Source organism: Pholcus phalangioides, unplaced genomic scaffold (genome assembly GCF_987345545.1).
Source record: "Pholcus phalangioides strain wild (caught in Gottingen) unplaced genomic scaffold, Ppha-v1.0 ptg000015l_1, whole genome shotgun sequence".
NCBI classification, from domain to species: Eukaryota; Metazoa; Arthropoda; class Arachnida; order Araneae; family Pholcidae; genus Pholcus; species Pholcus phalangioides.
Window position 1 is genome coordinate 52,321,401 of NW_028301608.1, and position 14,956 is coordinate 52,336,356.

A 14,956-nucleotide genomic window follows, 5' to 3' on the forward strand; every position below is an offset into this window, starting at 1 on the left:
TACCAACAAATAGTTCTGCTGTATATGTACAAAAATACATATTGAACTATTTTATACATATTTGCTGGAATAAGTATTGATCAAGACAAAATCATAGATGGTCCTTTTTCATTTCATGTTACCATATTTTTTAAAAACGGAACTATTCAAAAAGAGAAGCACATAAATAGCCTACTATGTATATACTTCTTTCAGCTTACACATCAATTTCATAATGATATTGTGATTTTCTCATCTGCTCCAATGAATCGGGGGCACCCTCATCTCAGTTGACAGTTAAAAAGGATTCAACTATACACACAAAAACACAAGATCAACACTTTCAATCTAACTAAAGATCAAATTTTTATTTCCATCAAAAATATTTAAAAAAAAGAAGAAAAAATGAGAAGTTCTTGAATAAATATGTAAGCATATCAACATAACATACACTGAGAAAAAAGAAACAAGAAAAAATATTTTAATTAAGATAATGGAAAATTATGAGAAGGAATAAAAGAAGCTTCATCAATATACAATGTGTATATAAGAATAATCCAGTTATTCAGTAAACACAGTTTTACTTTCGCTACGGAAAACAACAAGAACCAACATTAACAACCTAAAGTTCTTTTTTTAAGCAATGAAAATTTTTTGGGGTATAACAAAAAAAAATAATCAAGTACAACCTTCTTTTCCTTTCAACATATGTGTACACGTACATTAAATACCCACTTGCATGAACCTTGTGTATATAAACTGGGTTATCTGCAGATATATAGTCACTGGGTTACTAGAAAAATAAACTAGATCAAAACTAAACAACCATCAAGTATCTTGTAATAAAATAAGAGATTACCAAGATATTTAAAAACACAAGATCACATATGTACTAATTTTATGACATCACAAACATCAAATCAAGAAATGGAAGTTATACTTCTCAGTAGCCAGAAAGAAGATAATATAACTAGAAGACTTTACATTCAACAAAATTTAACTACCATCTTAGTTGATTTGCATATGGGCTGATTTCTGGGGCTTTTTTATACGCTATATGTACATGAAATGTACAACAAGGGTTTACATGTTCTGTCACTCTGTTTTACCTATATTTTTCTCCCTGATTAAATTATAATGCTGAAAAAATTGCACTAACAGTCCAGGAAAGTGAAATTAGCCTTTTTACAGGCTTCATATAAATATGAACATTTAAATTGGAATTTACATCTTTTGAAGCTAAACTGCTTATGAAATTTTAATAAAAAATTTGACATTTTTTGATCAAATTGGGTTAACCTAAAGATCAAAGACTTGAAACATTTTAATATTAAGCAAATATAGTTGACATGTCCTATGTAAGAACCTTTCAGATATAACATACAAAATTTTTGATAATGCTCTATAGGACACATATTCTATAATTATACTATTATACAGGGTGATTCAGAAAGAATCATAAAATTTCAAAAAATGATATACTTTTCAAAATTAACACAGAATGATAAGTAATAGATAAACTTGGAGGAAATACTCACTTTTTCTTAAATGTTCAAAATGCACAAACAATGTCAAGGTAATATGAAAATTCATGCGAAAAATGTGAATGTAAAGACAGAATTTCAGTCATTTTAGCTCGCTTCTAGTCATTTACTAGGTTTTTGCACTTGTAAGTTATTTGTTAACTAAGTTATTTCATTAACACATTTGTTTCTACAACATACATCAAATATAGTAGGATGAGGAATATTCATAAGATGATTGCAGACTGACGAAAAAACACAAAGCTTTCAGCCATAGGCGGAGATAGACTTGGAAGTGTGGTGGACATGGTCATTATAGCTAGAGGGGGCATGATGATGATGTCAATTCATATATACAAATATACATTAGATCAGCCGACTCCACCTTTGATGCTGCCCCCCCCCCCAGCCCCTGTATCTCCGCCCATGCTTTCAGCTAAATAGACTCCATTTCACTTTTCACAAAGAAAAGCTTAAAAAAAAAATGTGTGCTTTTAAAATCAAATTTCTTTCTGAATCACCAGGTACAGTGATAACTTGGTTAACAAAGATAATTCATTTCAGAATCATGTTCATTTGCTGAAACACATAAATTAGGCAGCTGAAACATGATTTCCCATAGGTTTCCATGGAAAATTATTTGTTTCAGGTATTGCCCAAAAGTTAAAGATAAGTTTTATAAAACACTATGAAGGGCAATGAAAACTGACCGAAGGCTGAAATAAAACAGCTTCCCAACTGAATAGAGAATTTAAAGAAAGATAAGATACTGACTGAAGATATTTTTATTCTAAGCCATGTTCTCACAACACATCTCACAACCCAGTTGGGTTGTGTGCGTAGATGTCTCTCACCAATTGTGTTTTGATCAGTTCATTTCACTGTCTCAATACATACAGATGAAAAAGATAAGCTCTTAGAGAGTCCTGACCATTCTGTTTGAGGCTAAGAGTTTTAGATTGGATTTTATATTTGAATATTTTATGCGTGCACATTCTTTCACTGTAAGAGTTTTACAGTGAAAGAATGTGCACACATAAAATATTCAAATCTAGGCCTCCTTTTCTTTCAATGCATTTTCTCTTAGCCTAATCTTTCATTTTACATGAAATACTTTAAAAAATCCGAAATAGAAGTGGAGGAATAGCTTGAAAAAGATTGACATGAATTAATCATGCTCAAAAGACAGTAATTCTGGTGATGATCGCACAAAAATTCAGCTCACTATGTGGCTGCTAGCATTTGCATCCATATCAACAGAAATCTGTTAGCCAAAAAATTTGCAAGCAGAGATGTTTGTCAGCGGAGGTATCACTGTATATTGAATATAGTGAGTCAAATTTTCATTCTCTTGAAGTTGGGTTCGACAAGTTGGAGGTCTTGATAACTGGGTTTGACAGTATACATTTTATTATTTAAGATAACATTTTATAATATGAAAAATGTGACTTTCAATTTTCTTCAATGACTGCATTTTACTTAAAACTACTTATAGGTTAAAAAAACCTAATTTACATAATTCAAAGCAAGTAAAATTGATAACAATTACATTGTCATTACAGCAATAAAAGATATGATGGAATGATACATTTGCATGTGAATAAGTGAGTCTAGCTCACTATCAACAGGACGTTTGAAAAGAATAAGGAAAATATTGAATGCCTTCTGTTACTAAAACTCATAAAAATCAACAAATTTTGTTGAATTTCTTAATTTCTTTTCAAAACCGGAGGGGGGGATTAAACAATGATGATGAGACAGGCAAAATCATGAAATAAGTTTGAGGGAAAAAATATTTGATCTCTTAATACATTTGCAAAATATGACAACTCATTCTTGAAATATGATACAGAGTGGTCATAGAATAACTTTGCCAATATACAAGCCCCTAGCAAAATCAATGAATGCAAATGAAAATCGAGATATAAGTGTTTTGAAGAATGATGAGAATTACAAAACACAAAACTCTAGACCCTAGCTCTCATGGTTATGGTCACAGCAAAAAAAATTTATAACAAAAATTTACAAACGAAATTACAAATTTACAAAATTGAAATGGCAACACTCACTTTTATGCATTGCCAAATGATTGGTGCAGAAAAAACCATGAATGATGTTAGAATAGTAATTTTAGCATCATAAATGCTGACACAAAGAAAATCCCACCAAGGGTTTGATGTGCTAGCCCCTCAGCAAGGGACTTACTGCGGCAGTAATGTGATCTGCAATGTTTGTTTCTACACGTGCCTTTGTCTGCATCCAGCAGCAAAATTTATCATGCTACAGGTATCGTTCCAACATAATTCATGGTTTTTTATTGCGCAAATCACTTTTCCATACCCATAAAATTGGGTATGGCCATTTGAATTTTTCAAAATATTTTTGCTGTGGTCGTAACCACAAGAGAGCTAGGATGTTGTTCCTTTCCCTTCTTGAGCACATACTCTGAAACACTAATGTTTTGAATTTCATTTATATTCGTTCATTTTTTGTGGTTGCTAGGAACTAATATCGGCTTGGCAAAGTTATTTTATAACTACGCCATATGCTGTATGTATAATCACATGTAATGCCAGAATGCATATTGTAAAACACAGAAGGACATGTATTTACAAGTTTAGATAGAATACCATAACATCTTAGTTTTTCTTTTCTTTCTCTTTACAATTTATTCAATCATCCCAGCTTCACAAGTAATAGTCATTCCCTCAACACATCTCATTATATACATTATATGCACATGTAAAAGAAAAAAGAATCTGTGCTTCACTCCCAATCATAAAACTACACAGAAAAATGCACTAAACAAATGCATAAAAAAAATTTACTATTGCAAAACACATGACTAGTTGAAATAAATCACACAGTCTTTCTTTCCCCTAATACTGTTATAATTTCCAACTGAAAAACTCTACACCAATCCAAATAAGAAGCATTCAAGAGAAAAATATAGACAGTCCATATTTTTTAAAATACTGAAGCTATATATTGAATACTTCGAAAATAAACTATACAAAAAGTTCTACAACAAGAAAGTAATGTAAGCATAAATTTAGAAACAAGTGTGTATAGCTTGGATAATTACAAAATTAATCAGCTTGACTGTATAAAGAGATTCAGATAGTAAACAATTAACAAAAAATAAAACAGTAAATAATGGACATGCCATTTAATTTGAATGATAACAAAAAGGAAAAATCTGGTTTTTTACGTGGGTAATAAAAGTATGACATGAATAATCACTTGATAAGAATTACTTAAACCTATACAGCAAAGATCCAGAACAGATATCGAAATGATACCCAACAAACAATTTCAGACTCTAACATAAATATTTATATAACAGCCAAATTTGGTTATAAGCCAATAATTGGCAGTCTGGGCTTATCTCCCATAGAGACCTTGCTCATAACGTGAATGAAAATGCCCGCAAACTTGGATATAACTATACATTTTTTGTTGTTTTATGGTGTTTTTGATACCTAACAATGCAAAAAATGATTTTTAAGTTCAGTACTCTGACGTGCTCCTAACTAACATGACCAGTATACAAAAAATAACCATATTTTCCCACAATTTTGCACTTTTTGGCGTTTTCCAGTACAAAAAATGTCCAGTTTTTTTTTGGAGGAAATTCACTAAAATGATTAGTCTTTACTAGAATCAGAGATGAAGGCATAATAAGGTGAATAATTTATAAATTGTGTAAAAATGAACATGACTGTAAACATTCGTCTTATTTGCCATGCTAATTTTTTTCCCAGTAAAATATATTTTAAATCACATCGTATACTGTATTTCTCACTAAGGGCAATTCATCAGCCATATTCCTCAGACACTTGGTAACCTTTTTGGTGATATCTCATATTTATGATCCCAAAATTCCCTGTATTTTCTCTCTAAAGTATGGTCACCCTAATCATAATGAAATAACAGCTTCCTGCATAGCATTTGTTTATATCTGATTACATTTTTGTCAAAAAAGGTCTTGAAAACCGCAATCTCAGACCTCGGTTATTATGACAAAAACTCACAAATTTTTTGTCATTATAAACAAGTTTGACTATATTGAAACTGTTTTTTGGTAGAGATTTCAAGGCTATTTTGCCACTAAGGATGAAGGGGGAAAGAGCTTGGCTCATTTTATTTAGACTCAGAATTGATGAATTTGACTTTCAAAGTGGCAAATTTTTTTCATCAGATGCCATTTGTGTTGTCAATATGGCGAAAGAGCAGTTTTCCTTCTCCCAATGTGGACCAGAAGATTGAACACTCCTGAGCTATAGCTTAAAAATTATGATTTTGTTTTTGTTTATTGAGGATTATATTTCAGTACTATGGGTGGGGGGTCCAACAGTTCATCAAGCCCAAGGAGTAAAAAGAGAGAAATGACTTCATATAATGCCTTCTATCAGAAAAAAAAATTACTTCACATACGCAGAATTTTTTTTTGCCTCTAGGTAAATTGAGTAAATTGTATAACTCAAAAAATAAATTCAAGAATGCATGATCAGCTCACTAACCCAAGAGCTGATACTTATTAAAGATTAAATAATTGTTATCATTATAGCCTTTGGTGAATAACATGCTTAAAAAATTATATGTTTTTCTTGTAAATATCTTACCCCTGTATATTAATATATACTATACCTGAATACCTGTTCATACATCTATTTAACTATTTAACATAAGATTTGTGACCAGAACCACTCACTCACTCTCTCTTGAATGCAACTTACATGACTTAATTTAACACATTAATCATATCTCTACACATTTCATTGCATACTGCACATCACAAACTTTCTCAAAATAAATCTTTTTGCCTCAAAAACTGGAAAAATAAATGCACATTTCCATCAACTTGAAACAACTATATAACAGAAATGCTCACCTAGAAACACTAAGAAGTAAAGAAATATATATTTACAAATAACATTTAAGTAAAAAATGTCTAATTATATTCATATAGTAGCAGTTCAAGCTATCACAAGTGGTTCATCATCTGAGAATCCACGAATCATTGGGGACTCATCTTCATCATCATCTATAAAAAATAAAACAAAAAACCCCCCCTTCTAAATGTTTCAAATATAAGAATGACATGATGGAAATAAGAGATGTAGTAAATTAAACTGAAGATGTAAGATTGAAGCAACTTTTTTTTTAGATAAAATACAAAAACGCTGATTTTTTTCATTATATCAACAAAATCATAATTTTAATAATGATTTCTGTATAATTTTACACACTTTCATATAATTACAGTTTGCTACAAAACTAGTAAGAAAAGGGTAAAAAAAAATCCACATACCGAGTCCTTCACCGGTAGTAAATGTTGCTGACCCACTGCGAGTATCATAGTGGCTATTGGCAAATGTTAAAAAGCTTCTCTGCAGCCGGCGATGCCGTATGGCAAAAATCACTATGACTGACACGAGAACCAAAATCAGCACGCTTATTCCAATACTTATACTGACCAGACTTGAGGAAGTTATCACAACTGCAGAATAGCCTGAAAACATGTAGATATTTATCAATATCTCACAACGTATAAAGCAAAATCTTCCCTATATATATATCATAGCTGCTTTTTTTTTTTTAAATAAGAATGTATTTTTTTAATGTTAAAAAACCTCTCTCTCTCTCTCTTTTATTTGATGCTCAAGGTAGATACAAAGTTTGAGACAAAATATATACACATAGCGAACAGTTTTTTTTCGGGGGAGGGGGTACATATTCATAAAAATATTATTTATAAAAGCTTAATGTTTCAACAAAAATTCTGCACATAGCAACTCTTTTTTAGTTATTGCAAAAACTTTTCCGACTATGAGCAATGAAAAAAATTCAATGAGAAATAAATTTAAGCAATCTAAAGATGCAATGATAACAGATAGATAAATTCACCAAAAATAAATTCATCGCAATGAATTGTAGAAACATTCCATGACAATATTGAAAATAAACAAGTTTCAATCATCTGGCTGTATCATATCATAATAAAATTTAAGTTTAATATAAGATTAAATTTTCCAGTATCTTTTATTTTAAATACATTTTATAGTTTATGATTTTTTTTTTTGTTGCAGCACAATTTTTAAAAGTGTTCAAAAAAAACCTTCCAACAAAAGACAAATATAGATTTGAGAAACTGTACTACGTTAACTGACTTTTTTTTTGAAGTGATGAGTAGATTAATAGGACCTCCATTATTTTATGGGGAAAATTTTGATATACAAATGATTTCAAAAGCTTTGTATATTCTACTGTAACTGACTATTTTCTGTAATCACTCAATAACCATCAAGTAATATTTCTCCAGTATTCCAAATCTGTATACAGCGAAACCTCAATGTGTTGATATTCTGTGAACCATGAAAAAATATAGTTGTAGAGAAGTTATCAATATATCGAGAGGTTGCATTATCATCAGGCCCCACCAAATTTCAGCTGTTGCTCTGGTATCTCTTCTGAATTGGCATTGTTAGTACCACTATAAAATGCATTTGAGAGTTTGTTCACAGCAAAAAATTGTAATTGATTAGTTTATGAATAAAATTCAGTTAGTTATTTGCCACCTGACAGTCCAGTGGTTAGGGAGCTAGCTTCTGACTGTGCAGGTCTGGGTTCGAATCCCAGTTCAGGCATGGATGTCTAATAACACACTAACAGATTCCTTGGACAGATCGTAAAGATCTCTTGGGAATACGTGATCACATTACATATTTCCCCCCGAAGCAGTTTACTTCACAACACGCTTGTGTGCTACACAGAAAGTAGCCTCCCTGCAACTTTATCAACGCTTTCAAAGGGTAGATAGTATGAAATACCAATGTTACTTGGCGCCCTTGAAAGAACAAAAACTGAGGAATTAAAAAATATATTAAAGGTTACTTTCAGTAAAATATTAAAAATATTTTTGTAGCAGTTTCGAAATCTAAAATATTGTTGTTACAGGGATTTACAGTAGTAAAAAATATTGTTGTATTAAGAGGAGTTTTTAACATTAGACAGTAGGCTACTCCGTGCCCGAGTGGCATGGTGGTAAGATACTCGTCTACCATCGTGAAGGTTGTTGTCTGGGTCCCGGGTTCGAACCCAAGGGAGGATATAGATAAGACATTTTCCCTAACAAACTCGAGGCGACCACCGATAGACAGCGCCTTCACTTCCAACCCATCTCACTAATGGCAGTAAATTGCAATATAGTGATATGGCCAGAGTTGGTGTTTGGTGAAGTAGTAGGCTACTCCAAATACGATTTGAAAAAATATCGTTAAAGAGAGGAATTTATCATTGTATTGAGTATTGTTGAAGTGAGGTTTCACTGTTTATAAAATTGAATAAGTGTGCTCTCTAGACAAATATTTATTTTTAGGCCAAATTTTACATATACACACACACACATATATATATATATATATATGCAAACAGGACCAGACTTGAATGATATGCTACTTTAAAATTTTATCAGAGCTGGGCAAATGCCAAAAATGGTGGAAAAACAATCAGGGAACAATGGTTCGTGGGCATCAACAATGAATTTTGGAATGTTTACTTTAGTTACTGTGGTTTTCAAACAATTTGTTTCAGACATGTTTATCCTTCTACAATGGTTTTTCACGAATTTAATGTTCCCAGTTAAATGGAGAAAACCCACGCAGTGCTAGGTATTTTTGCTAGCAAGGAAAATATAATAGGTTATATTTTTCAAATGGCTAGTGTTATGAGATTTTACAAGTGCATGAGATAAAAAAAAAACCAATAAATAAAATTTTTAAATGACAATTATACAATACATGATAGCTTCAGATAAACTGCAGATAACTTACTTGCATCACTAGTAAGAGAATATGAATCCGACAAATGACTCGTGTATCCATGTTGCTCAACAACCTGAACAGCAACTTCAACACTCTTGCCCGAAAAAGGATGTTTATTCAGAATGAATGGCGGCTTTGTCACATTGAGAGTCATTTCTTCCCCTATCATATCCTCATCATTTATCAATACACTGTACCAAAACCTATGTATGAATACACCTTATTATATAACTGGTAAACACATATTTTAGGTAAAAACATAATATAAATGGTTCTTCTAAGTCAAAACGTATTTATTTTTTTGACAACAAGAAACGCACATATTTGCTTTAACATTTCAATGTTTAATAAAAATTTTCTTGGTTGCCAGTAGTTGAAAGATTGTTTATTACTGATGTTTTTTTTATCAGCACAAGTTTTTTTTTTTCTAAAAGTTTTGCCAATGCTGATGGTTATCATTTTTCTTGTAGCTAGCAAAAAATATTTAAATTCAGTAATACAACTTCAACTCCTGATGATGCCATCGCTAGTGTTGGCCAATATCCATTTAAAAAAATCTCTCCACAGAGAGCACTCAGTCCAAAATATTAGAAGGCCAATTCATTACACAGAGTAATATGGATGAGGAGCATGTGTGGTTTAGTAGTAGTCTAATGGGGATCTCAACGAACTTATTTCATTTTTTGAAACCATTTCATGGAATCCGACAACTAGGTCCCCTTTTCACAATTTTAAGACATCTCAGTTTCAAATCAAAGTTTGTTTGCGACCAAGCGGATGCATGCAGGCTCTTCTAATGTGAGAGAGGGGTGGATCACAGAGTGAGTATGGTGAATCAATCAACATAACTTTTATTCATATATACAGAATACATTATGCAAGGAAAGGGAAAGAAGAATTGGGGGGGGGGGGGGTGTTTACCACCAACCCGCCTATGCCACTAAAAACTTTTATTGAAAGGGGAGGGGGGATTCCACATCACCCCTCCCCTTCCTGTATCTGCTAATGATGACCTTCATATCATTATTACTATATAATGTATCTTTCAAATGGAGCATTCGAGTTTCATTTTGAGCTTTTCTGTCACCAAAAAATTCACAAACAAGTAATACAGTATAATCATGAGAATGAACAAATATAACTGCTCTAACTTTAATTTCATCTGTACAATAATTTCCTTTGATAAAGCAGCCGCTTGTACAGCTTTAACAGTTATTTCTATTGTATCTATCAATAACTTTTTTTTCTGACTTGGGAGAGATTCCCATAAATTTTTATGAACATATTTATTTTTTTTATATAATGGAAAAATAAATTTATAAATTCACAGGAAAATGTACTGCCTACTGTTTGATCATTAACATTACAAAATTCTTAAAGAAAACTCAATGTAAGTCAAACATACTAAATTCTCAGCTTCTTTTCAATTTCTGTGTGGGTTTCTTTTTACTTCTAGAATGAGAATTATTTGTGGCTCATACGAAACTTCAGCACACTAAAAGCAGCAACTTTTCTATGAAACGATTTTCTCCTGTAAATTTTTTTGATGCTGCTTATACATTTCATCCATTTACCAAAATTAAGTAATTTTTTAATGTGAAGGAGAATTACATATAATTAATATACAACATTGAAATTTACCTATTCTTCTATGCTGTACGGCAATAGCTTTTATTTAATTGTTACATACTTATGTGCATTTATAAAATGGAATACATACAAAATAAATAATTATAATCCTTCATGTTTGTTTAAATTCAAAATTTTAAACTAAAGTGAGTTGATTTGAAAAGATAAGTAAGTACAGGGCGTCAATAACTAAAAGACCCTATTTTAAAGTAGCCTACAGGTAAAACCAGTCACCAGGAAATTGTGAAATTTTGTGAAGGACTTCATGAAGTGATGGGAATTAGTTTCAGGGGGAAAAATCAGTTGCACATGTCGCCACTAGATGGCGTTTTATTAAGAAGTGACACACAATTAGGCAAACATTTACAATTTTAACAATTGTTAAACACTTTTACAATTGTTACTGCAACAAAACATGTTCCATGTGATGGCCATCATTTTCCGATACCATGTGAAATCGCAAGATGGCATGTTCCACTACTAACCAAAGTGCGTGTAGGGAAATGTTCAGCACATGGCATGAAATGCTGACTTTCAGGTCAGGTAAAGTTATTGGATTGTCACGACTTGCCAGATGTTTTGAATACCCCAAAGTCAAAAATCGCACGGATTAAGGTCCGGGGCAGCCATAGATTAGGGAAGTGCCAGCTGAAAACACGTTCTTCTGCAAAGTGTGTTTTAAGAACATTCTTAACACCACACTGCAATGTGTGGAGGAACTCCGTCTTTCATAAAGATTGTATCTGCAAGGCAGTGACATGCTTGCAGAGCTGGAACAATTTCCAGTGATCGAACATGTCACTGAACCTGTAAGACGTAACTCCTCATAGAAGTAGGGACAGAGAATAAATGATGCAGTAAATCCATACCATCACTTTTGGTGAATGCAACAAAACCTCTAAGATAGCGTGTAGATTTTCTGGTTCCTAAATTCGGCAGATGTGAGTACTGACTGCACCATCCAAGTGAAAATGTGCTCTGTCCAGAGGATATTCCAAGGTCATTCTGAAGACCTCAACGCCAGCTAGAAACGGCAGTGAGAACCGGAGTCGAGCGTCATAATCACATGGAAGCAACTGCTGCACAAGGGAAAAGTCTGTACAGATAATATTGGAGTATAATTTGCATGATCTTATGGACAAATGAATGTGGCCTATCCAATGACTGTGCTACACTGCTACATGCCTGGCACTAGTGCTACAACAAGAATTTGAAAAGCTGTCATCTTCCACCTGAAGCGAAACCTCCTGTACTGCGTCTATAGAAACAGTTTTTCTTCCTCTTCCAGGACAAACAGCCAATGATCCTGTGGTTTCAAAATTTCGTTATCATACTCTGGAGGTTTTAGCATTCATTGGACTTTTTCGAATCCTCTTCCAAGTGCATAGAGCAGTTACTGGGGAATTGTTGTTTTAGTAAAACAATTTGACCAAGAAAGCGTGATCTCATAAATTTATCGCCAACACATTCAGAAACAAGATCTCCAAGAAGGGTTCTAGGTTTTATAATAGCTATTGCCTGACATCACATACATTTACATGTTTACTACAGGTATTCAAAGTGAAACGGCCTCTGGTGGCGACATGTGCAACTAATGTTTTCCCCCTGAAACACATTCCCTTCATGAAGTCCTTCACAATGTTTTACACTTTTCTGATGACTGGTTTCACCTGTAGGCTACTTTAAAATAGGGTCTTTTAATTATGGATGTTCTGTTCTGTATGTAAGTACTGACCTATGGTTCTTTAGGTATGGAGGCCATTCAACCTCTTTCCAGTCCACAAAAATTGACCCATTGAGCTCCCGCAGCGCTCTCACTTGAGTGATCCCAGGCAGAGGAGGTGCCAAAAATGATACAGGCGTTGAAAATTGAGAATGTGGATTATCTGTTTGTACCTGGATGGTGTAGTTTCCTCCAGGGTGCATGGTATGTGGGAAAGAAATTTTATAATCAAGCCTTGGTGCAAGACTTACAAAATTATTTTTGTTCAAAATTTCGTCTTTGATGATAACCTAAACGAAAAAAATTCATATATTAGATGAGTAAAATCTCAATTACAATTTTTTACTTCACAACTATCATGACAGAAATTAGAATGCATGAAATACCAGATAGTTAAAAAATGATTTTCAGTTTTAAATGGCTGATAATGTTTCACTCACTCCACATACAAATTGGAAAGAGTGCATTAATTAATGACTTTCATTTGGTTTATTTTACTATAACGCATAAATTATTGAAATAAGTATTTTATGTATTCACCATATATTTATTTACATATATACATCTAACATATATTTGAAAAATGAGTCAAAAAGTAATAACTACTGATTATAATTTTATTTTAAATTTCATGGCAATTGTGAATGGAATTTCTTTTACACACAAACTTTGTTATAACACAGAAGATTTTGCAAATGTTTTTTGTTATGACTAAGGTGTCGTTACAACCATAGATGACATTTTCAAGACCTTTTAAGATAAAAAATATAATCAGATGCAATCAAATACTGCAGCATAGTTATTTTATTGTGATCTGGGTGACCCTACTTCAGCAAGAAAAATACAGGAAATTGATATAATTATTGAGTTAGGTTGCAGATTATACCTAAAAATGTTACCAACTGTCTTCAAAATTGCCAATTATTGTGGTATAAATAACCCTTAGCAGAAATGAAAGCGCTACAGTGAGTTTGTAATGAATTAAAATGTATTTCACGAAAAATAAGTTGAACCCAATCATTATGCAAGGTGTTATACAGGGTGTTTCAAAATTTGCACACAGTTTTTACAAATGCTTTTTTCAAATGGATATAAACTTTTTAATAGAAAATAACAGGTAAGACTTATGAATTGAAACATTACCTTCAATAAATAAAAGTTTAACAATTTACTTCAAATGTGAAAACACTGGCCTTTTTTTTCATGGGCACATAGGCACATTTTTTTACCATGTTGCTTGAGACTTTACAAAGCTTACAAGAACAAATGTTTGATATTGCACTAACCCTTACAGCAGCAATCCAGAGATATCTTGTCAAACTTGATCTGCTTTATTACGATCACTTGAAATATCTCGGGATCTTAACATGCTTTTTTTTCTAATGTGGCAGTTATAATGAGGATCAAAAAAATTTTAAAAACAGCTTAAAGGGTTAATAAGTCTCGAGTTTATCAATCGTAAGTGGATTATTGCCACATTTTTAAGATGGCCCCAAAGAAAAAAGTCCTCGGGTTGCAAGTCAGGTGAAAGAGGCAGTCTAAGTCTGCACGTAATGACAAGATTAAACTTTTATTAAAGGCAATTTTTCAATTGTGGCAACAGCGTCCACCACTGGGTATAGGCAGTTCACGACTAGAAAAAGGTTGAAGGCCTGCTCCACAGGAATAAGTAGGGACCGCCAAATATTGACGTTAGGGTCAAGTGTCAAGATGAACTGTACATCAATAAAGCAAAGATACTAAGCACTTATCAACTGATCACAATGGATTATACTTTTCGAAAATTGATTAAGACAACAAACCTGTCGATGTTCAATCTGAGATACAAACCAAAACCCTTTTAATTACAACTAATAATTCCATTCCGTTATAGTTTTGCTACATTGCACAATGCATTTTTAATCAACCATTATCTAATTATATTATAAAAATGTTAATTTCAATAACTGAATAAGTGACCGAATACAATACCACATATCCAATTTCTTTATCAATACTCGTGCAAGAAGCTTCCCAACTAATATTCATATAGGTCTCATTCACTGCAGTGACATTAAGGTTGATGGGTTTAGCTTTAGCATCAAATTCAGTAGGCACATATAACACTTTTTCAGCAGGACCGATACCTAATGGCTTAATCAAACGCACTTGAATTACATAAATAAGGCAAGATGATAGGTTGTTCGCTATATAACTTGTATCCCGCGTTTCAGCATGTAACTCTGAAAAAAAAAAATTCCAAAATAAAAACATATTAAAAAATTTTGTCCATGCAT

The 14,956-nt window shown here is 32.5% G+C and overlaps 1 protein-coding gene across 1 annotated transcript in view; it reads right to left on the reverse strand.

Moving 5' to 3' along the window:
* Window positions 1-326: 326 nt before the first annotated feature.
* LOC149076194 (sortilin-related receptor-like) overlaps window positions 327-14,956 on the reverse strand; it is a 76,185-nt gene continuing 61,555 nt past the window's right edge. Inside the window, exons 37-41 of the mRNA XM_089243748.1 lie at window positions 14,652-14,902; window positions 12,693-12,970; window positions 9,338-9,531; window positions 6,817-7,017; window positions 327-6,549 (exon numbers count right to left, since the gene is read on the reverse strand). Of these exons, the coding sequence (XP_089099874.1) occupies window positions 6,482-6,549; window positions 6,817-7,017; window positions 9,338-9,531; window positions 12,693-12,970; window positions 14,652-14,902 (992 nt within the window). The 3' untranslated portion in view covers window positions 327-6,481. The remainder of the gene's footprint in view (window positions 6,550-6,816; window positions 7,018-9,337; window positions 9,532-12,692; window positions 12,971-14,651; window positions 14,903-14,956) is intronic.